At 55.0% G+C, this 22072-nt stretch overlaps 2 protein-coding genes across 6 annotated transcripts in view; one reads left to right on the top strand and one right to left on the bottom strand.

Annotated features, from left to right (window-relative positions):
• Positions 1-5953, bottom strand: part of KCNAB2 (potassium voltage-gated channel subfamily A regulatory beta subunit 2) — an 85246-nt gene extending 79293 nt beyond the window's left edge. For both annotated transcript variants that reach the window (XM_010957614.3, XM_010957611.3), the window contains exon 1: positions 5799-5953. The gene's annotated coding sequence lies outside the window, so the exon portion shown is untranslated. The remainder of the gene's footprint in view (positions 1-5798) is intronic.
• Positions 5954-6108: 155 nt separating this feature from the next.
• Positions 6109-22072, top strand: part of NPHP4 (nephrocystin 4) — a 103086-nt gene continuing 87122 nt past the window's right edge. The window contains exons 1-4 of one of the 4 annotated variants that reach the window (XR_012511486.1): positions 6109-6324; positions 7306-7376; positions 12711-12883; positions 21329-21481. Coding sequence is in view for 3 of the 4 variants with exons in the window: in XM_074377583.1 (XP_074233684.1) it covers positions 12749-12883; positions 21329-21481 (288 nt within the window). In the remaining variant the exon portion in view is untranslated. Of the gene's footprint in view, positions 6325-6377; positions 6407-7305; positions 7377-12710; positions 12884-21328; positions 21482-22072 lie in introns of those variants that run through there. The other 3 variants (XM_074377583.1, XM_074377584.1, XM_074377585.1) reach the window with 3 other exon arrangements.

Consider the following 22072-nt stretch of genomic DNA (forward strand, 5'->3'; position numbering starts at 1 on the left):
ACCCTAGGGCTCCCCCCTCACTGCCTGCAGCAACTGGCCGAGGCCCAGACCTTGGACCCAATGAGGCAGGGGCCAGTGTGGTGCCTGCCCGGGCAGCCCGAGTGGACCCAGCGATGAGAGGCTGGGGGTCCTGGGATCCTCCCACAGCCTGTTGTCCCCCATCTCCACGGCAGCTTCGCTGCGATGCCCTCCTAGTCACTCTGTTCATCCTCCTGAGATATGTTCAAGGGACATGGGGTCTCCTCGTCATCACACACGGTCCTGACCCCACGCCCCAGACACGTCTGCCTCCTCCATCCTGGCATGGACGTGTCACTGCCTGGCTCCAAAGCCCCCAGGGGTCCAACGGCTGGTCTCCTCGAGCCCGGTTCTTGCCCACACTCAACGACTCCCACCTTCACGTCCCCCCTGTGCTCCCCCTGGGCCTCGGCCACTGTCCAACCACCCCATTCTCCCTCTGGGGCCTGGCCTGTGCAGGGCCCTCTCTCGGGCAGTCCTTTCCCAGCTCTGCTGTCACAACCCTGACTCCTTTCAAGGTCCAGGCCAAACGTCAACCACATCTGCCCCCGATTTCTCCTCCATCAGCAGAGCCTTCCCTGACCGTTCCTGGTCTATGGTTACTGCATCCCTTTTCTGGCCCCTAGAGAGGGAGGTAGATGGGCTTGGCTCTTGGCCCTTCAAACATCTGCTGCAAAGGGGTTCCCCATCGGTGGTATTTACAGCTTTTAAACAGTGCTAAATTCTAGTTTACTTTTCAATGCATGGATTCATCAGAGTTTCCCTGTCCACAGATCCTAGTTATTTCCGAGTCTCCTCCGTCTGGAAGGAGCAGGAAGGGCACTCTTTCCACAGAGCCCCTGCCACACGGAGCACTCAGGAAGGCAAGGTGCCCAGGCAGAATTCTAGATCCTTCTGCCCTGGGGCTTCCTTTGACAGCTGGTGGACATCAGGCTGGACTTTGCTCTGAAAGACTAAAGCTGCTGAGGGGTGGAATGAAAACGTGCTGCACTGTGGAGGGTGGGCGAGCCCGGAGCGAGGCTCTGCAGCCCCCGGGCACCTGCGGACTGCTGCACTGGCGGGCGGGCGGGCGGGCGGGCAGGCAGGCGTGCAGACGGATGCCCGGTGGGCTCGTGCGCCCGGCCCTCCAGGTGGCCTGGGGTAGGGAGGACGGGCGAGGAAGGTCCCTCTGCTCACAGGAAGGCCATGCAACAGGCTGTCCCGGCCATCTCCCTCCCTCCACGAAAGCCAGGCTCTCCCAGGCTGTCCCCCTTTCTGGGGACCCCCGTGTGGGCTCATGGAATGACTCACAAGGGGGCCTGAGTCACTAAGAGTGATCTTTCCTGGGAGCCACCTGGGCTCCAGGTAGGGCCAAGGTTAGGGCTCAGCCTGTGCCTGGACGCAGAGGGTGAGCATCCTGTGCCAGGGGCTGTCTTTACAACTACTTGTGTTGCCTCACGTCACCAATGCTGAGAAAAGGGGAAGCAGGAACGGAGTGGAGCGGCTGGGAGGGTGAGAGCCAGACACTCAGGCAGCCAGTACTTTACTGGGGGCCACTGCCAGCGACAGTCGGCCCCGCGGACAAGACTCGTTATCTCCGTGACCCAAGAAGTGCTCGCTTGCTGGGGAGACCAGCCCAGCGATGAACGGTGTGCTGGCTCGTTGTGAGCCCAGCACAGGGATCTGAGAAGGAGAAACACTTGGCTTTCAGTCGTTGAGCTGGAAGACGGATCTCAGCCATTTAGCAGCTGGGGCTCAAGATCAAGATCAAGCTGGGTGGGGAGAGCCCCCAAACAGGGCTCAAGACCTTGGTGGAGAAAACGCCCCTAGCTGGGTCTGCAGCACGGGCGTGACGCTGAGGGAGCTGTCCCCACCCACTTCCGCTTTTCTCTTTCCCCAGTGCTATGGTACCTGCACCCTGCGTGGCGTGGAGACAGCCAGTTCTCCAAGTGCCTGTGTGCTGGGCTGACAGAGGAGACGGGCCACCTGGAAGGAGGAAGTTCAAGGAAGGTGGTGCCGGGGATGTGGGCGGAACAGGTGTTACGATGAGGGACACATACAACCTTGCAGGCACCAGGTCTCCAGGGCTAACCACCTGGCCACACCGTGGAGCAGGGGGTGATCTCCAGAGACCCCATCCTACAGGATATGAGCTGGAAAGTGTGCGGGAACAGGGCACCCTCAGGCTGGGGATGGCCGTGCCCAGTGCGCATCCTGGGTGTACAGGGGGAGGAAGGCTGGCCCTGTCTGAGTCCCATGGGTTGTGGCAAAGGGTAAGGAGACCCAGCCGCTGTTTGTGTCTGTGGGCAGGGAGACTCCTGGGGAGGCCCCTGGCCAAAGGGAACCCTCAAGCCCTCCCTACCCCCCGGCATGGACCGGGTGACAAGGCAGGTGATGTCCCTGCCTGGCCCCATGTGCGTTCTCTCCTGGGGAGGCCACGTCCCCATCTCCTCTTCCCTGGCTGAGCCAAAGACCATGTCTCCCCACAGTTGCCCCAAAGAAAGGAGGAACCTGCAGTGAGTCAGGGGGCTGGGCAGGCTGGGCTTGCTATCGGTGAGAAGGGTGGTTTCCACATCCCTTGGGAGCTGGGATTGAACCCTGACCCTCCTGCACGTTGGAGCAGACGCAGCTGCTGGGGAAGGATTTCCAGCACTTGCTGATGTGCTGGAACTTGGTGGGACGGGCAAGGAGCCTGCCTCTGGGTCCTGGTGCAGTGGGAACAGAATCCAGAGAGGACCAGAAGGCCTGATCAGTCTTGCCACCGCTCTGTGCCTGTTTCCCCTCCAGGCTAACAGCCTCCCTTGAGGGGGTGTTTCGGGTTATTTACAAGGATTCATGGGGAAGCAAGGTCAAAGCGCAGAGTCCCTTCTTCCCTTTCATCTCATCCAGCGGCTTGGCCCCTTGCCATCAATTTGATGACATCTTTGGAACCACAGGGCCTTGCTCTGGGGGCCTGCCAAGCTGGGCGGGATGGTGTCACCAAGAATCCTTGGTGGTTAGTGGTATCACCTACTCCTAACAGCCCCAGTGACTCAGATGCACCCAGGGTGCTGGTTCCCTCCACGAACGTCAGCACGACCTCACAGGTGCCTCCCAAAGGGTGGATGGAGCTGGTGTTTGGACATTCATGGGTCCATGGGGTGTTGGTTGACTCCAAGGGGCAGAACTAAAGAAGGCTGGCGGGAGGTAGGGACCTGGCCAGGCTCTGCCCCACCTCTGACCTTGGAGAAGTTTTGGCCTTTGGGCTTCCGTTGACTCCTCCGAAGGGGAAGACGCCCAAGACCCTGACTGCTCCGGCATGCTTGCCTCTGGGAGGTGGGACCCCTGGCTGCCAGGAGGTGGATGGAGGGCTGTGTGGGGTCCCTGGCTCTGGACACCTTCTGAGACGGACCTCCCCAAGTGCTGCCTGAAGTGGCCACTGTTCTGTCTGTTATTCTGAGATCCCAAGGAGCTGCTCTGGCTCTGGGGCCTTGGGTGATGCGAAGGCCATTGGGAATTTAGTCAAGGACTAAACGCACGCTCCTTCCAGCCCGAGTCCCGGGAAACCAGACCTGCTCCCCCAGGCTCTAGTGGCAGAGGCGGCATTCCCCCGCCACACCTGGCGCTGCCCAGTTGCCATGGGCCTGGCACCAACAAACAGGCAAGTTGAGAGGAGGCCCCCTCCCTGCAAGCCTTTACCGGAAACTGCCGAGCCCAAACTTGTGCCGCTCACTTCCTCCTGAATCACTGGGGCTTTAGAGGATCATTGAAAAAGGAAAGAGAGCCAGCCCCGTGGTGTGCCGCCTCTCAATATGCCCCACCCCAGAGCTCGCTCACCTCCCAACCCCCGGCGCCTCGGCCTGTGACCCTCACCAGACAAGAAGCGGGGTCCGTTCTGCCACACCTCCTGTGTGCAACCGCTTTCCTGACCACTCGCTCCTGTCCAGGCTCCACGTCCAGACCCAAAATGGTTTTCAGCACAAGACCGGGTTACATACTATTTCCGACCCCCTCCACCCACCACGGCCTGGCTCAGTCCCCGGGTGCTGAGCAGTGCCCATGGGGTTTCTCAACTGGCGCAGAGAGGCCCAGAGAGCTGGACCCCGGTCTTGTAAGGGAAGCCTCCAGCAGGCTGCTTTCGAGGCAGGAAAGCCCTGCAGTCCAAACACACTTACTGTCATTGTGGCTGGGTGTGGGCTTGGCGAGCGTTCCCAATGGACAGGACCTGGGCAGCCGGTGCCCTCTGGCCACCCGCCCCCCCACCCCCCGCCCCGGGACAGCACAGAGGCACGAGCCCAGGAACTGCACACGAGCCGGGGCTCTGCAGGTGGATGTAGGTGCCAAGCAACAATCAGGAGGGCGATGCCACTCTCTACACGCAGGTCCCCAAACCCTGCAACGTGGGGCCCGAATGCGCTTTCCTTAGCAGAGCAGGAGCTTGCTCTTGGCATTGGAAGGCGGATGGCGTTTTTGAGGGGGAGGAGAAGTTGCAGAGAAAGAAGAAATCCTGAAACGACAGACAGTGGGACAGCTGTGGCCTGAACTTGGTGTTCTCGCTCCTTGGATGTGGATGTATTAATTTCCATAAATGCTAACAGCCTATTTCCCCAAGAGCTATTACTTATGTCATCTCCCCTTGGATGTGTTTCAACGCAGGGCAGACAAGTGGAGGAGAGGAAAAGGCAGCCCCCACTGGTGGGTTCCCCGCTCCCCAACCCCGTCCCCACCAGGCAGCTCAGGACAGTTCCCTAAGGTGGACCCTGCTAACTGCAGGGTCAAGAGCCCCTGCCTTCAGCCCCACAAGCAGGTCCCTATCATGCCAGGAGGCAAAGAAAGTTACCAACCCCAAAAATGCTGAATCACAAAGTGAGGCTGAGCAGGAAAGTGGGGGTGGGGTGGGGAGGGAGATGGTGGCCAGGGAGGAAGGCCGGAAAGGGTGCTAAGGGGCTTCCCACCTGGAGCCCCCCAGGACCCTCCAGACAAAGTGTAGACCCCAAAGGAGCCCCCTAGGACAAAAGCCAGGAGGAGCAGAGCCAGGGTAGGCTGCCTGGGTGGGAGGGTGGGAAGGTGGGCAGGTACATTGGCTGCTGCTACTGCAGCAGTAAGCGGTGCAGCAGCTGGGTCTCTGTGTCCTGTGTCCTGCGTCCTGCGGGAGTAGCAGCAGGTAGGGGAGGTAGGGAGCCAAGAGATGCTGAAATGGGGTAGGGGCATAGCAACCGGGGCGGGGTTGTGGGGGGTGTGTAGGTAGCCAGATGAACTGGTGCAGGAAGGCAGCGCCAAGGTCCTGGGCAGCAGAGCAAGGTGGAGAGAAGGCGCCCATGGTGAGAGAGTAGGGACTGGGAGCAGAATGGGTGGGAAGATGGGGCCAGGGACCTGGAAGGAGAGGCGCGATGAGCCTTTGGGAGAAGCAAGGAAGAGAGATGGGGAGAATGGAGACCAGGAGCGCTCCGATGGGGCTGCGCAAAGGCCGGGAGAGGGGATGGAAAGGGGGATGGGGACTGGGGCAGGCGAGGCTGCGGGAAGAGGAGGGGGCAGAGCCAGGACCAGGGGAAGGATGAAGTTTGGGGCAGGGGTCGGGGATGGGAGCTAAAAGGTCGGGCAGGTTGGCAGATAGGGCAGGCAAGCGAGGACTGGATGGGGGAAGGGAGATGATGGAGAAGGAGGTGAGCCGGTGGAGAGGAGGTGAGGACGGAGGCGGGCGCGGGGACGCGCTGGGGAAGAGGAGCTGGAGAGCCAGCGCGGGCCTCGCGGGTGCCCGCCGCCGCTCTCCCGGCACACCGCCGTGAACTGCGCGGACGGCCGGGGTCTCCCTCTGCACTCACCTGGGGGCTCCAGCTCCGGATCCTCTGCCCCGCTCCGGATCTTCCTTCCCGCCCTGCCCCTGCGACTTTAGCGCCCCCGAATCCCGCTCGCTCGACCAGGTTCCGCCCGCAGCATCTTCACCTCGTGGGACGCCCGGGGCCACGCCTCTGCCTGCTTCTCGTTGGCTCATCTTCACGCCAGTCACGCGCCTATTGGCTGAGGGATGGCCGGCCATGCAAATCAGGACGTGCCCGCCGCCGCGCCGATTGGCCAGCGCTCATGGAGCGGAGCCCCTGGGCTTGGGCTCCGATTGGTCCCACGGCTCTGTGACGACGATGACGGGGCGGGTTCTTCCCCTTCCGAGGCTCCTCCGGCGGGTGGTAGCGGACCCGGCGCCCCTCGGCCGGTCCTCGGCCCGCAAGGCCTGCGGTTCGTGTGGGCACCGGCCGGCGGCCGGGCCTCTGGATCCATCGGTGGGGGCACTTCCTGGAAAACGTGGGGCTCCGCGGCCGGGGCGGGCGCGGCAGCGGCAGGCGCGTCTCCTAGGTAACGCTGCCCGCCGCGGGCGGAACCACGTTGGCTGGCGCCGGTGGGGGAGGTTGGACGCGGCCTGGAGGCGCGGGGGCCGGTGAGCGGGCCGGGGCCTCTGGCCGGGGGTGGGGTGCTCCGTGCGTCGCTCCCCGGGGCCCGGTGCCTGCGGGGCGCGGCGGCCGGGCGGGGCGCGAGGCTGTGCCCGAGTCCGTCGCACCTCCCCTCCTCTCCGCCTTGACGCTTGGTGCGGCCCGGGCCGCCGGTACCTTAGGGTGTCAGGGGCTCCTTGAGGCTCGACCTCCGCACTCTGCCCGGTGACGTGCATCCCACTGCAGCCCTCCAGCTCAAGGCGAGCGCAGTGCGGCCGTCATGGGCTTTGGGGTGTTGGCCCTCCAGGATTACCGACTTTTCCCGGGCTGGTCCCCTGCTGAAGACCCCTGCTTTGCCTATCCTTGCTGGGTGCCTGTCCCCTGCTGGCCCTGCCGACGCCAACCAACGCCGCCGCCCAGTGCAGATCTGGAGACTCCGTGGCCCTCGTAGGAGGTCCTGTCCAGAAGGCCCTGCCTGTCTACGGCCTCCCCTCCGCTGCCCAGCCCGCTGACCTGACCGGGTCCGAGCTCTCCCCCTGGGCCTTTCGCGAGGCCAGATTGCTCGCTATCCTGCTTGCTTCTTCAGACCCAGAGGCCCCGCCTTTGCAGGTCTCTTCCATGTCTGTCTCAGTAGAAGAGAGCTGCGTTCTCAGACCTGTCCTGCCTTCAGTGTTGCAGTGTGTCATTTTGGTTGAAGTATACGAAGGAGGTCTGGCCTCATAAGCTTGTGTAGTTAGAAAGGTGTACTTAGATGATTGTGAATAGCCCCCCCCCCCCCCCCCCCCGCCAAGTTCCAGCCCAGGTCTCCATCACCGCTCACTGCACTGTCCACTCTCTGTGGTTTTCCTAGGTCACAACCATGTCATTGGTGTGCTGACTTGTATCCTGTCTTTCTGCCTCCCTCCAGGTTCTTTCCACGAGTGCAGGGAGCTTGTCTGCTGTGTTCTCCAGGACGCTTTCTCCAGGGCCTGGCACATGGTAGGTATAAAAGAATATCCTTTGAATGAGGAATTCCAGACAGTGCTTAATTAGACCTGCACTTACTCTCAAAAAAGCTGCCCGAAGCTTTCAGGTCTCAGACATTCCTGATCCTGTTTACCTCCGGGAAGGAAGCTCCTCTGTGCCTGGACAGCTCCTTGCAGCTCCTCCTCCTCCTCCCTTCCCTTGGTGAACCCCTGCTTGTGAGGCTTCAGCTCAGCTCAGCTCTTCAGCACCAGGGTTCCCTCCGGCAACTTCCTCTACCCGCCAAAAAAAGGGAGACTGGGTTAGGCTTGTCTTGTGTGTGCTGCTCACGCTTGTCCCCTTGTCTTTGTCCCACTGGACACTTAGATTCTTGAAGATGGGGCATCTGACAGTCTGCTTCACTGGTGTGGGTACTGGAACAGAACAGGTGCTTGGGAGACCTTTGTTTCCTATTTGGTCTGCAGAAGAAAAGACCGCAGGGAAACTTTACGGTAGATGAGTAGATGGGAAACAGACGCCCAGAAGGCAAGAGACTTTCCAGAAGTCAGAGAGGAGGGCGAGGATCAGCCCGGGGTTGCCCGACCAGGGCTCTCACTTTGCTCTGGGGGCTCTTCCCCTTGGCCTGTCCTGGTCTTGGTGGACAGAGGAGCAGGCGTGGTTACAATGGCTCTGAGGTTCATAGGACTGGCTGTTTGACTTCCGACTGGCTGTTTAGCCTCTGAGTCTCAGTTTTCTCATCTATAAGATGGGGATAAAGATGGTACTTATCTTACAGAGTTGTTGGAATAATGAATATGAGAATGTTTGTGAGTGCCTGGCTTGCAGCAGGGCCTTGCTAAAAGCTGGTGCGTTCTCTTTTGTTTCCCCCTTTCCCTTTTTCTTGGGCTCAAAGCACGGGACCCTCTGAATTTTCTCTTTTGTTTATCTAGCCCCAGAGGCCCCTCTGCCCTTCCTCCACAGCCTTCTTAACTCCACAGCATAACTGAATGAGTTCCTTAGTCTTTAAAAAGGTTTTCACTGAGGACTGGGTCCTGCCCTTGTAGAGCTCAGTCTTGTGGGCCAGCAGTGACCCTGTAGCCTGGTGGGGTGTGGTGACTTCTGTGAGGGGACCCCGTGTGGGGGATGGAAGTGCTCACCCGAGTAGGTGGCATTTGGTCTGACCCCTCGAGGAAGAGTAGGAATCGTCCAAGGGTGTGTGTGTGTCGGGGGGACAGAGAGTACCATGTCTGGGAGAAATGGAAGCCAGGGCAATGTGGAGTGGACAGGGATGAGGGCCAGGTGCAAGCCGTTATGGGGGGTTCGGGGAAGGGGAGAGGAGCCTGTGTCTCAGGTGTCATCTCTCCCTCCATCACTCACTCCGACAGGTGCTACCTGCCTCCGTCTGCCTAGCTCAGCGCTTGGTCTTGGGGTAGCCTGCCTTTTGTCCCAGATCATCCTGCTGCTGCAGCCCGGGGCTGTCCCCTGCCTGGTGGACTGGAGCAGCAGCCACCTGTTGAGGGCGATATTGGGTCCCGCGGTCTCCCTGGGAAGTGGGAGGAGGTACCGGCTCGGGAATCTGGGGCAGGTGAACAGTGTCTGGTGGGACCTATGGAGGAGGCGCAGTCCCCGGGCTAAGAGAAACTGCGGGGCAGGGTGCCAGTGCTTCCCCGGTGCTCCCCAGGCAGGAAGGGCCTCGCTGTAGAGACACCCACTCAGGCTGTCAGAACACTCACTTTGTGCGAATAAACCTCCCAATTTTATAACTAATGTCAGTGAGAAAACAATGTTTATCTGGGGAAAAAAAACCTTTGGGAATCAAGTTTATCGAAACTTCAATTTTGTGATAGAATTTACTGAGTTCTGATGGCGAGCCTGGTACCGAGGCCACAGAACAATGGGTTCCGTTCTGCAAGCAGTTGTCCAGAGAGCAGAGCAGCACAGGACAGGTGGCAAGTGCCGTCAGACCTCTTCTGCTTAGAGATCGTGAACACCTGTATGAGGTCCTGTGGCTTCTGTAACGATTACCACCAATGGGGTGGCTTAAAACAACACACATTTATCTTCTTTCAGTTGGAGGTTAGAAGTCTGAAATCAGTTTCCATGGGCTAATGTCAAGGTGTGGGCAGGGCTGCGCTCCTTCTGGAGGCCCTGGGGGAATCTGTTTCTTTGCTTTCTCCAGCTTCCAGGGCACCTGCACTCCTTGGCTTCCTCCATCTTCACATCTCTCTCTGCTTCTGTCTTTACCTGGCCTGTTCTCTGAGCCCTCTGGTTTCTCTCTCTGAGAAGGACCCTTGTGGGCACATCAGGCCCCCTCTCCCCAGCTCAGTGTCTTTAACTTGATCATACCCACAAAGTCCCTCTGGCCGCGTGAGTCACATGTTCATAGGTTCCAGGGACCAGGGTGAGGATATCTTTGGGGGCCGTTATTCAGCCGCCACAGAAAGCGTCCACCGGCCTAGCTCAGCTCTAATGGGCCTGGGGGGTGGGGCTGGAGGGCTGGCTTCTGCTGGCGGGACTGCCCTCCCCTCCCCACATCTCCACAGCCTCCCCTGGGCTGGCCTCAACCGCAGGCTCTCCTGGGGTGGCAGGATGGCCCCTGGGGCTCCAGGTCAGCCTGGGCAGCTCCCAGTCTTGGGGGAGAGACAGCCTTTCCAGAGGGCACTGCGGCTGGAGTCCCAGGGCTGGCAGGTTCATCGTTGAGACTGTGGCTGACACCCTCTGGCCAAAGTTGTGAGCAGCCCTCCCGCACGTGGAATAGGGGAGGGTCAGTCCACGAAACAAGGGGTATCGAGATGAAAATAACCTACAAAGGAAAAAATAAACCCAAACAAACCAGTGTGTGTGCCTTACTATTCTTCTGGTAGCAGTCTGGACCTGGACGCCGTGGGGCGTGCCCGCCCACAGTGGGTGCGGGGTGGGGCCTGCACTGCAGTGGGGGGGGTTGCCGTGTTGAGGGATGGCGGAGAGCACCTCGGGGGAGCCAGTCACGTCTGTGCCTCGCAGGGCTCCCCTGTGTACCAGCACGGCCCGTGAGCGTGGAGTGTGGGTTGGCTGCCCCAAGACCCGCATTTGGGTCCTTTCAGAACAACCCTTCTCACACTTTTTAGTATCACACCCCTTTGTTCTGAAAAATGATTAAGGACTCCAAATAACTTTTTAAAACGAAAGTGATATCTACCAGTATTTATTGTTGAGTGATGTCAGCAACGTTATTAATTCACTTAAAAACAGTAGACCTGTTATAGGTGACCATAAAAATGTATTTTTCCATTGAAACCAACTATGCTTTCCAAAACGAAAACATTAGCAAGGAGAGTGGGGTGGTTTTGCATGTTTGTGAATCCTTTTAACGTCGGCCGGGGACCGCTTGGTCTGGTCCAGCCTTCTCTGTTTAATCTGTTGTGATCTGTCATTTCAGTTGAAGTATTTGAAGGAAATCCAGCCTCGCCCCAATAAGGGAGGAGGCCCTTAGAGAGAGGGCTGTGGCTGTCCTGCTGTGGCGCTGCACCCGCACTCCACAGGTGGTCCTTTCTCTAGGCAGAGTTTGACACCCTGTCCCTGAGGCTCCTCTCTCTGCTGCGTTAACCCTCCGATCTGTCTCGCACGGTGGGTGGATGTCTTACCCACGCCGATGTTACACCATCATGCTTGCTTGCTCTGAGCACGCTGGCACTGAGTTAGGCAGATTTTCCAAGTACTGACACGTTTAATCATACACTTTCAGAAGATCACTCTCATCACCATCACTACCCGTCTCATCAGGAGAGTCTTTCAGAGATACGAGGCTGTCAGGCTCACAGTGGAGGGTACAGATTCTCCCACTTCTCAGTTTTGCCCGAAAGCTCCATTTTTATAACGTGTCTTCCTTGAAGCGAAGGCTCAGTTTGTTCAGGTTTGAGTGATGGTCTACAAAGTAGCGAAATCTGAACCACCACGGTGGGTCTCAGCGGTCCTGTTAGTAAGAATGGTGTTGCCGAGTGACAGAAGTTCACCTGCAACCCGTGATCCCGCCCAGCTTGCCCAGTGATTGTCCGTCGCTGGGCAGCAGGAATGTCCTCTATGTCTTCCTGGTTTCATCACAGAGTGTTAGAAGCACGTGTACTCAGGGTCATGGCAGGATGAAATCCGTAGTCTTGTCAGCTTCCCCTGGGACGTTCTTGTGTCTTAGGGGTGGGGAGTTAGTTAGGTTTATGTGTTTTTTAATGGAGATTCTCAGGATTGAATGCAGGACCTCGTCATGTTAAGCACGTGCTCTGCCACTGAGCTGCACCCTCCTCCCCGAAGCACGTTCTTAAGCGCAGCCACTGTAACTTGGGCCAAGTGGTGACCCTCCCCATGGTGGCCGGTGGGGTTTGGCGCTGTTGCCTCGGGTTGTGTTGAGGCCTGGCAGCTGCACCCACTGTTGCCTTGGTGCCCTCAGCACAGGTGCCAGCGCAGTGACCAAGGCGAGTGACACCTGGAGGTAATGGAAATAGCTTAGACCCTGCGGGGCCCTTGACCACCTTGGGGAGCCTCCAGGTTTGGGGGCCACATTAAGAACTGCTGTTCTGGGAGGCCAAACCCACTGCCTTTCCCCCTCGCTTGCCACTTTAGTATCGTGCAGAATTCAGCCCCTCATCAAGGCCGAGAGCCGAGATTCTGTGTCACCTGGAGAGTCTTGCGAAGGCTCAGATTCCTGTCTGCTGGAAGGCAGACAGCATCCTTACTGACCCCGGTCAGCGAGACACCTGAACACGCCAACCTGTCCCTGCCTGGCGTCGGCAGTAAGACTGCGTGTAGCTCAACTGTCCTGGTGCTGGACTTGAGGGTCCCCTGAGACAGGGCTCTCGTGATGACATCTGGACCCACGGGCCTTACTCTTCCTCTGCCTGCCTTTCTGTGTGTGGCTCAAGGTGGCTCCTGTGGTGGCCCTGGCAGCTTCGGGCTGATGACCTCTCTGCTCCAAAGATCACAGAAGAGAGCATTTCCTTCTCTTAACAGAACCAACAGAAGCTCTGATATTCACATCTCATGGCCCTGATAGGGACATGCTCACAGGTCCCCTCTCAGACAGCCTGTGTTCCCAGGGCCTGGTGGCTGCTCAGAGCATATGCTCAGCCCTAAACCAGTCACCGAGGCCAGGACAGTCAAGTTCTGGCTTGGTTCCTGGGAGGAGGGGCAGAGGGATGCCCAGGAGCAAGACGGGCACATTTTCCGGGGAAGGCGGCGTGGGTGCCTCTGCTGCACGGGGGGTTGGAGGTGGGATTGCAGAGCGTGGGCTGCAGGGATGGCGGCTCCCCTGGGATCCGTGGAAGGTGGGAAATGTGCAGAATTGTCCTAAGCACTGCAGCCCTCACAACTTTCTAATTTATTTGAACACGAATGGTGCAGGTTACCCTAGAGGCCCCCGTGACCCTCAGACCGGCAGCATGAATGACTGGCACAGGATTTTTGACCAGAACCTGCTGGTCCCTCCCCACACACAGAGAGCACGCCAGCCCCCAAAGGAATCGACGGCGTTCCAGTGTGTCCTGAAGTGGCTCGACGGCCCGCTAATTAAGCAGGTAAAGAACTTCACTAATTTATCATCAAACGCACATTGTCACCGCTCTCTGCCGAGATGGTATTGATTTTCACTTATTTATCTGAGTCTTAACTGTACCCATTACCTTGGGCATCGGCAGTGTTCGGGGGCAAAGAGGCCCATCAGCAAAGAGGATGCATGATTCAGCGACTCAGTCAGCACTTTTGACACTGGGTCAAGGCTTCTTTTTGGAGCAATTGAAAAACCCAGGTAATTTGATTTCCTGGGTTAGTTCCTAGCCAGGCTGTTTGCAAGAGGTGGCCTGCTTTCAGCCTGGCATTTCGAACAGCAGCGCCGCGCTCTGGGCACCCTGGAAGATGTACCTGGGAGGTCCCACCGCCTTTTGCACACTCGGGCCCTTGCTCTGTGGCCCTGCCCCCATCTGTGCCCGTGAGCTGCGGGAGAGGCGGGTGCTTCTGTGCCTCCGCGGAACACACACATGATTGGGTTGCCCTGGTGAGGCCCGGTGTCCTGGGCGGGAGGGGCGGTGCACGGGAAAGATCAGGCCTGCCGGTGGGAGCGCGTGGCTTAGACGGTCTGGCTGGGCAAGGCTGCGCCTTCTGTGCAGCTGGCAGAGCGGTTCCCCACGCGTCAGAGTTGTCGGAGCGCTGGGTCTGTGGATATTACTGCTATTAATCTCTCACATCCTGCATCACTCTTTCCAGACCCTTGGACTGAGCACCTGCTGTGTGCTTGCCGCCCTCATAGGTGCCGTGGTGACCACTGCTTTTCCAGCTTTACTTCTGAGCATTTGTGTTAGTTCACTCCATCCTCACAACAGCCCTGTGAAGTAGGTACTGCTGTTACCCCCACTTTACAGAAGAGGAAGCAGCCTGAGAGAGAGGGTGTCACTTGCCCAGGGCGACACAGCTCCAGCCGCCCGGCTGGGACCCCAGCCCTGGTAGACCAGCTCCGGCCGTCCCTGCTTCCCAGGAGCTCACAGGATAGTGGACAGCGGTTTCCTCTAGCCTAGGAACTTCACAAAGGAAATTTTATTTATTTTCCCGATTTACTTTATTAATTTATTTTAATTTATTTTTGAAAAGGTAATTCTCATAGTTCAAAATTCACCCAGGGCACATAGGGAAAGTGTATTGTCCCGTGGAGTCCTTAAGACACCCAGTGTCCCACTCTAGAAACAGCCGGTGTTAACCTGGTTTCTCTACAACTTTCCAGAAATTCTAAGCAAATACAACAAATAAAAATACTTGTATGTATTTTTCCTTGTTTTAAATAAATGGTTGCTTATCTCTATATTCTGTTCTATGCCTTTAAAAATATATTCTTACCAATATGTCTTATAGATTGTTCATGTTATTCCACAAGGAACTTCTTATTCTTTCTTAAGATGGCATGGCTTTCCCTGTTTGGATGACCCGTCATCCATTTGTCAGGCCCTTAGTGACGACCATTCGGACTGTCTCCAGGTGTTTGCTTTTACAGACACTGCCACCGTGGATAACTTCACTGACGTCATTTTAAAAAATGTACACGTATGTCTGTAGAATGATTCCTACAGGTGGTTTTCCTGATATAGAGACATTCATTAGAAGCTATCATTTAATACCCAATTATAGGTTGTTTATAAAAAAAATCACTTTAAACATAAAGATGTAAAGTGTAAGTCTTCAAACCATATGTATGAAAGTAAAAGGACAGAAAAAAGATACACCGTGTAAACACTAAGCATAAGAAAGATTTGTGGCTATACTAATATCAGATGAAACAGATTTCAAAATGAGGCGTATTACCAGAGATAAAGGGACACTTCATAAAGACAGCGGTATACAGGAAGGCATGACTGTCCTAAAGGGGAACGTGTCTATGTCAGGAGCCCCCAGAGCACCCCAGGTTTGATGGTTCACTGGGAGGACTTTACATGACTCAGCGTACAGTCATTCTCAAAGGAAAGATTTGTTTCAGTGAAAAAACACACAGTAAGACCAGCCAGGGGAGAGGCTGATGGGAATGGGGGTGGCGAGGGGACAGTGTGAGCATCCGGAGTCCTCTGCCCCTGGAGCCGCGCAGCACACACGTCGTCCCCCAGCAGTGGGCTGAGACGGCACAGGTGAAATGCTGAGTCAGAGACTCGGCGCCACCAGGCTCTCAGAACCCCAGGGACTTCTGGGGATTGGCCGCTCGGCACCCTCTGCCCAGCACACACCGAGATTCCAGAGCCCCACGAGAAAAGCAGGCGTTCAGCACAAACTACTCCTTACGCACAGTCTGGGCCCCGCGAGCCACTCTTACCAGTTAGGGTGGCGGGGAGTCTGCGCTCCCAGACTCCAGCCAGGGGCCAGCCTTGCGAGCCGGCCGTTCAGAGCGTCACCGGCCTGCCGTGATAATGCTTCTGTGCGGAGCACCCGGTAGCGTGGCTTCCAGATACGCAAAGCAAGGTGTGTAGAACTAAAGGCAGCCACGTTTAGATGCAGCTTCATAATCGGAGACTTTTAACTCTCCTTTCTCAATAATTGATAGAGCAAACAGAGCAAAAATAATCATAAAGATGTGGGAGATCTGAACACCACCATCAGCCACCTTGACTGGTCATCTCTAAAACACTACACCCAACAAATAAAATACACATTCTTCTCAAGTGCATGTGAAACAGTCACTGAGATAGACCGTATGCTGGGCCATCAAAATAAGTCTCAAATTTAAAAGCATTGAAATTCAAAGAGTATGTTTACTGACTAATGTTATTAAAGTAGAAGTCAGTAACAATAAGATGCCTAGAAAATCCCCGAATAGTAGGAAACTAAGTAACACGCTGCTGACTAACGCCTGGGCAAAGAAGAATTCAGACAGAAATTAGCAGATAATCTGCACTGAGCAACGTAAGGGCGTGTGAACATCTGTGGGTGCAGTTCACGCAGTCCTTTCAGGGGAGCTTGCGGCATTACGCGACTGCGTTAGACAAGAGGCAAGTTACTGGCAGGCCTCATTTTATTGTGCTGTATACTTCGTTGCGCTTTGCAGATACTGTGTTGTTTTACAAGCTGGAGATTTGTGATAACCCCGCGTGGAGCAAGTCTGTCGGCACCACTTTTCCAGCAGCATTGGCTCACTTTGTGCCTCTGTGTCACATTTTGGTAATTCTTGCGATATTTCAGACTTTTCATTTTATTTGTTGTGGGGATCTGTGATCGGTGACCTAGACGCTACTGCCATGACTTGTTGGAGGCTCAGGTGGTAGTTGGCATTTTTAGCAGTAAAGTATTTTTTTTTTAACATTTTTTATTGATTTATAATCATTTTACAATGTTGTGTCAAATTCCAGTGTTCAGCACAATTTTTCAGTCATACATGGACATATACACACTCATTGTCACATTTTTTTCTCTGTGAGTTATCATAACATTTTGTATATATTTGCCTGTGCTATACAGTGTTATCTATTCTAGTTTTGAAATCCCAGTCTATCCCTTCCCACCCTCCACCCCCCCGGTAACCACAAGTCTGTATTCTCTGTCTGTGAGTCTATTTCTGTCCTGTATTTACGCTTTGTTTTTGTTTGTTTGTTTGTTTTTATTTTTGTTTTTTAGATTCCACATATGAGCGATCTCATATGGTATTTTTCTTTCTCTTTCTGTCTTACTTCACTTAGAATGACATTCTCCAGGAGCATCCATGTTGCTGCAAATGGCATTATGTTGTCGGTTTTTATGGCTGAGTAGTATTCCATTGTATAAAGCAGTAAAGTATTTTTAAATTAAGATATGTACACTTTTTTTAGACGTATTGCTATTACACACTTAATAGACTACAGTGTAGTGTAAACATAATTTCATATGCATTGGGAAACCGAAAAATTTGTGTGACTCACTTTATTGCGATAATCACTTTATTGTGGTGGCCTGGAACCAAACCTTCAGTGTGTCCAGGGTGTGACTGCATAAAATCAACAAACTCTCCTTCCTCTCTAAGAATCTAGATAAAAGGAACAAATTAAACTCAAAGGAATTAGAAGGAAATAGTGAATATATGGGCAGAAACCAAGAAAGGGCAAATAATAGAATCAGTAAAGCTAGAAGTTGGTTCTTTGTAAAGATAAATATTAATAAAACACTGGCAAGACTGATCACGAGAAGAGAGAAAAAAAACACAGATCACCAACGTTAGGAAGGAAGGAAGGAAGGAGCGTCTGCATGTCCTACAGACATTTAAAAGGTAATCAAGGGATAGTATGAACGACTTATGTGCCAATAAATATAACTTAGAAGAAATGGACAAGTTTCTTGAAAAGCACAACTTAACCAAAAGTGAGAGGAGAAGAAATAGAAAATCTAAATAGCTCTATATTTAGTAAAGAAATTGAATGCATAACTAAAAGCTTCCAGACTTGGGTGACTTCATTCTTGAGTTTAATAAACTATTAAAGGAAGAAATAATACCAATTCTAAACAAACTTTCAGAAAATAGAGGAGGACAGAGTGCTTCCCAGGTGTTTCTTTGAGATCATAGCTCTGACACCCCAGCCAGGCAAGGTACTACAAGGAGAGTACAGACTGGTAACGCATGAACGTTAACACAAAAGTCCTTAAAATATTGGGACATGGGATACATCCAGCAACATACATAAAGGATAGAACGTCACGGTGGGCTTTACCGCAGGAAGGCAAAGTTGGTTTTACGTAGAAAAGTCAGCCAGTAACATTTAAAAGGTCAAGCAGGGAAAATGGTAAAAGTGCGGATAGTCTTATTACAAACTTGGCCAGTTTTTGTTGTTTGAAGAGTTGATAGCTTTAGATGGTAGCAAACTCCGTGTGTCAGGTGTTGGCCCCATATATTCCATGCTTACTTTGAACTCAAGGCACTTTGTCATTTTGGCATATTTTTCTTACTGTTCATTTGCCTTTTTTCTTTAGTTTAATTTAACCATGAACGCAGATTACATTACTTCAGGATGGCTATTTCAATTCAATGTGGCATTTTGGGGGCACATGTTGTATGTTTGGAACTGTGCCGGGGACACAGAATGGCCACCCTGTACTCTGTCTTCGTGGCGCTCTTGGTCCAGTGCAGGGAGATGGACCTAGAAACTTACTGAGTAGAATTGGGTACAAAGTAAAGACAGGCAGAGGGGGTGGCGAGGGGGTGGAGTTCTGGGAAGAAGTTAAGCCAGTAGGAGAGATTTGGGAGCCACGGGGCCTGGCTGGTGATTACCGCCCCAGAAGTGTGGTGAGGAGAAGGGGGAGTTGGGGGGCGACGGTGGTGCCCCGGGCAGTACCAGCAGTGGAGGGGGCCTGGGGCCAGGCCCCGGGGGAGGTGCGCACACCGAGCACCTCCACATGCAAGGTCTCGTCCCAGCCCCTAAGCGCAGAGCGGGAGGTGAATAGTCACAATCTAGCCGGGATAACAGAACACCGGCATGTAGACAGGCCACTGGATGAACATGGTCGGGGGAGCAAGCAGGGTCTGAGGACGGGGCCTGGATGGCAGTGGTCTGGAGAGGCCTCCCTCCCTCGTCAGGGCCTGATGGAAGCAGAGGGAGAGAGGAGGTGGGGGGGGGTGCTCTGGAGCCAGGGGAGTGGGGAGGCCCTGCAACACGATGCTTGGAACTGGGCTTGGATTCCCACGCCCCTCAGCCTGCACACACACCACCTTCCTCCCGGCTGGAGACAGGCCATGATTTCACCAGGGATGTGGGCTTTGCCTTCTGGACCCCGGAAGGCCTGGGTGAAGGGAGGCAGTGGTCAGCCTCTCCTTCCTGCTTCTCTGTCCCTCACATTCCACGTCCAGCCCATTGCCGAGGTTGCCCTGCAGTTCCTGCCAGACATCCCGAGTGCACACGCAGCTCACCCCCACCTGCAGCAGCCTCCTCTCGGCCTCCTGCCCACGCTCCTGTCCCCAGGGGTAGCTGGACTGCTTTTCTTTCCCCCCAGCTTTATTGAGGTATAACTGACAAATAAAGGGGCAGAGACTTGAAGTGCACAGTGTGATGACTTGGTACCCACATGCGCTGTGGAAGGATCCGCCCATCGCATTGTTAGCACATCCGCCGGCTCCCATTAGAGTGAAGTTCCTCGAATCCTGAGTCAGGTGGTGTCATTTCTGCTCAGATTCTTCCCCTGGCTTCTCACCTTGTTCGGAGTGGAAGCCCAGCTTCAAATCACGCCCTACGGGGCCTGCCTCGGCGGCTCCTGCCCCGTCCTGCTCCCCTCCCGCCGCTGCTGCGGTCATATGGGCGTTCTGTTTTAGGATGTACCTGGGATTTTGTTTTTTTTCGGGTGTGTTGGGGCCAACAACACAGGGGACGATTGTCGTTGCAAAGAAAAGATAGTTTCTGACTCGTGTCTCCCGAGGAGCGGGCGCACCATGGCACGCAGGACCGCTCGGGGAAGCAGTGGGGTTGGTCAGGAGGCCGCGGGATGAGGGGAGAGCTCGGGTGAGAGCCTTGCTGGTTGTTCTCGTGGGAAGGGATGGGGAGGCAGGGTCAGCAGATGAGCATGTTTAGGATTGGCCAGTTGGAGTGATTTCAGGGCCTTTGGGGTGCAGGGTCTGCAGGGAGTTGCCCGGTTCTGGCCCTGGACTTGCCGGGGCAGGAGAGTACTGTCCCCCTGCATGTGAGGGCCAGATGGAGGGAGCTGTGGGGTGGGACTCTGGATCGGTTCTGGAAGGCAGGTCATTCCCTCTCCCTGGGAGTCAGCTGGCCCTGGGAGGGGCCGTCTCTCCCCTTCAGGGAGGCCCCAGGTGACAGGGCACAAGGAACACAGAAAGTAAGGAAAACCAGCAATGTAGTTAAATATGGTTGGGATACCTCCTCGCTGGTCCCTGAGCACCGGGCTCTCTTCTCCCGGAGCCTTGGATTGGCTCCTCCTTCCGCCTGGTTCACTCTCCCCAGATACACTTGGGTTCCCGCCCTCCCCGGCCTTCTCAGCAAAACCGTCATCTTCCATCGGCCTCCCCTGGCCGTGCTGGTCAAGCAGCTGACCCGCCCACCGCCCCGCCCCCCTGCCCAGTTTTATTGTTCTTCACGTGAACCCAGAGGACGGGGATTTAGTCCCTTTTGTTGCCTGTTGTGTCTCTAGTGCCTAGAACAGTGCCTGGCATGGAGCAGATCCACAGAACAGGTGCTTCAGTAATGTTAGGTGACTGCACGAAAGGGAAACAGAAGTCCTGGCCCCAGGGGCGGACGGTAAGAGCTACCGCTTTTCCAGCTGCACCAGCAGCAAAAGCACCCGAGGCCCAGCAGAGCCTCGCTGCAGGTGGTGCCGCTCTGGGAAGAGGGCTTGTCTTTTTAGCCTCTGGTGCCTCCTCTGTCTTTGTGGCCAGGACTTCTTGGTTCTCAAAGATCTGCTTTTCTTTTGCTAATACCACCCCACAATCATTCTGGCAAGTTGAAGAATTAGAGTTTGTGGTTATGTCAGGAAGGACTCGCTTGGTTGTAAATGATTGAAAAAAAAAAAACCCATGCGTGTTCATAGCAGCACTAATATACAATAGCCAAGACATGGAAGCAACCTAAATGTCCATCGACAGATGACTGGAGAAAAGCTGTGGGATATATATACAATGGAATACTACTCAGCCATAAAAAAGAATAAAATAATGCCACTTGCGGCAACATGGATGAACCTGGAGATCATCATTCTAAGTGAAGTAAGCCAGAAAGAGAAGGAAGAGTACCATATGATATCACTTATATGTGGAGTCTAAAAAAGAAGAAAGAGAACATTAATGAACTCATCTACAAAACAGAAACAGACTCACAGTCATAGTAAACAATCTTTTACCAAGAGAAAGAGGGTGGGAAGAGATAAATTTGGGAGTTTGAGATTTGCAAATGTTAACCACTATATATAAAAAAAGATTAAAAAACAAATGTCTGTGTTAACACAGGGAACTATATTCAATATCTTGTAATAACCTTTAATAAGAAAGAATATGAAAATGAATATATGTATATACATGCATGACTGGGACATTATGCTGTACACCAGAAATTGATACTTATAACTGACTATATTTCTATTAAAAAAAAAAACGCATGCAGAATAACTTAAGCTAGAGGTAATCTGTTAACTTGCATAAGGACACACCCATAGTTAGCGTAAGCTTCAGGTGTGGCTTGATTCAGCATCTCACATGGTGTCAGCTGGACTTTTGCTTTCTTGGCTCCACATGACGTCATGTGCATCCATCTCTGTAGATCTAGCCTCTTGTGTCTCATTGGCTCTGGGTGAGTCTTAAGCCTGTGTCCAGGCCCAGGGACTTCAGTCTCTGACTGGCCAGGGGAGGGCTCTGCACTTTGACTCAGAACCTCTCCAGGACCACGAGCCTTGGGAGAGAAGTAGTTCCCTGGAAGGAATGGTGCCTGAACTGGGGGATGGATGCTGCGTGGCCCGGTTCTACCAGGACGGTCAGTCAGCACCCATGGGGAGGCTGGCAACCTTGAGAACCCTTCATCCCTTCTGTCTCCTAGGGTGTGCTGGAGGTGCTGTCTGGGGTGGGGTGCCACCTGCGCGTGTCTCTCTTCGACGTCACCTACCGACACTTCTTCGGGAGGACATGGAAGACTGCGGTGAGGCCCGCGGAGCCGCTCTCCAGGCAGCCGCCCAGAATCGTCTTCAACGAGGTGGGCCATGGCGGCAGGTGGGCGGGCAGGGTGGTCTGTGGCGGAAAGCGGTTGCGGGGCGCCCGGGTGTGCAGGGTACCGCAGACCTGGGGGCACCGCTGGTGCATCCCAGACCCCAGGAATGCCCCTGAGCAGCAGAGGGCACCTTGCGCAAGGTGGGGCGGGGGTGGGGAGACCCGTGGGGTCTTGTTATCTTCACAGACCTTGCAGTCTTGGAACAAAGTTAGGGAATCATTGATCTCATCTGATTCCCCCACTTTTCCTCCCCCTCCCCTTTCTGTGGGGGCGACACACCAAGGCAGGTGACAGAGCAGTTGCAGGTGTGATAAGTTCTTGGAAGGGACCGGTAGCTGCTGCCCCGGAGAAGACGGGGTTCCCTGGGAAGGGGTCTTCCTGTGCTGCCGGGTGGGGCCTCTGCGAGCTGACGTGGGAGCTGGACCTACCGGATGAGAAGAAACCAGCCTCGTGCAGAGCTGCCCCGCGTGTGCTGGGCGTGAAGTGGGTGAAGGCGGCCGTATGCGGGCTTGGCCAGGTGGCTGGGCAGGGCCTTTGTCTGGACACTGGGGTCTCCTTCCAGAGCTACAGAGGGTC

Source organism: Camelus bactrianus, chromosome 13, assembly GCF_048773025.1.
Source record: "Camelus bactrianus isolate YW-2024 breed Bactrian camel chromosome 13, ASM4877302v1, whole genome shotgun sequence".
NCBI classification, from domain to species: Eukaryota; Metazoa; Chordata; class Mammalia; order Artiodactyla; family Camelidae; genus Camelus; species Camelus bactrianus.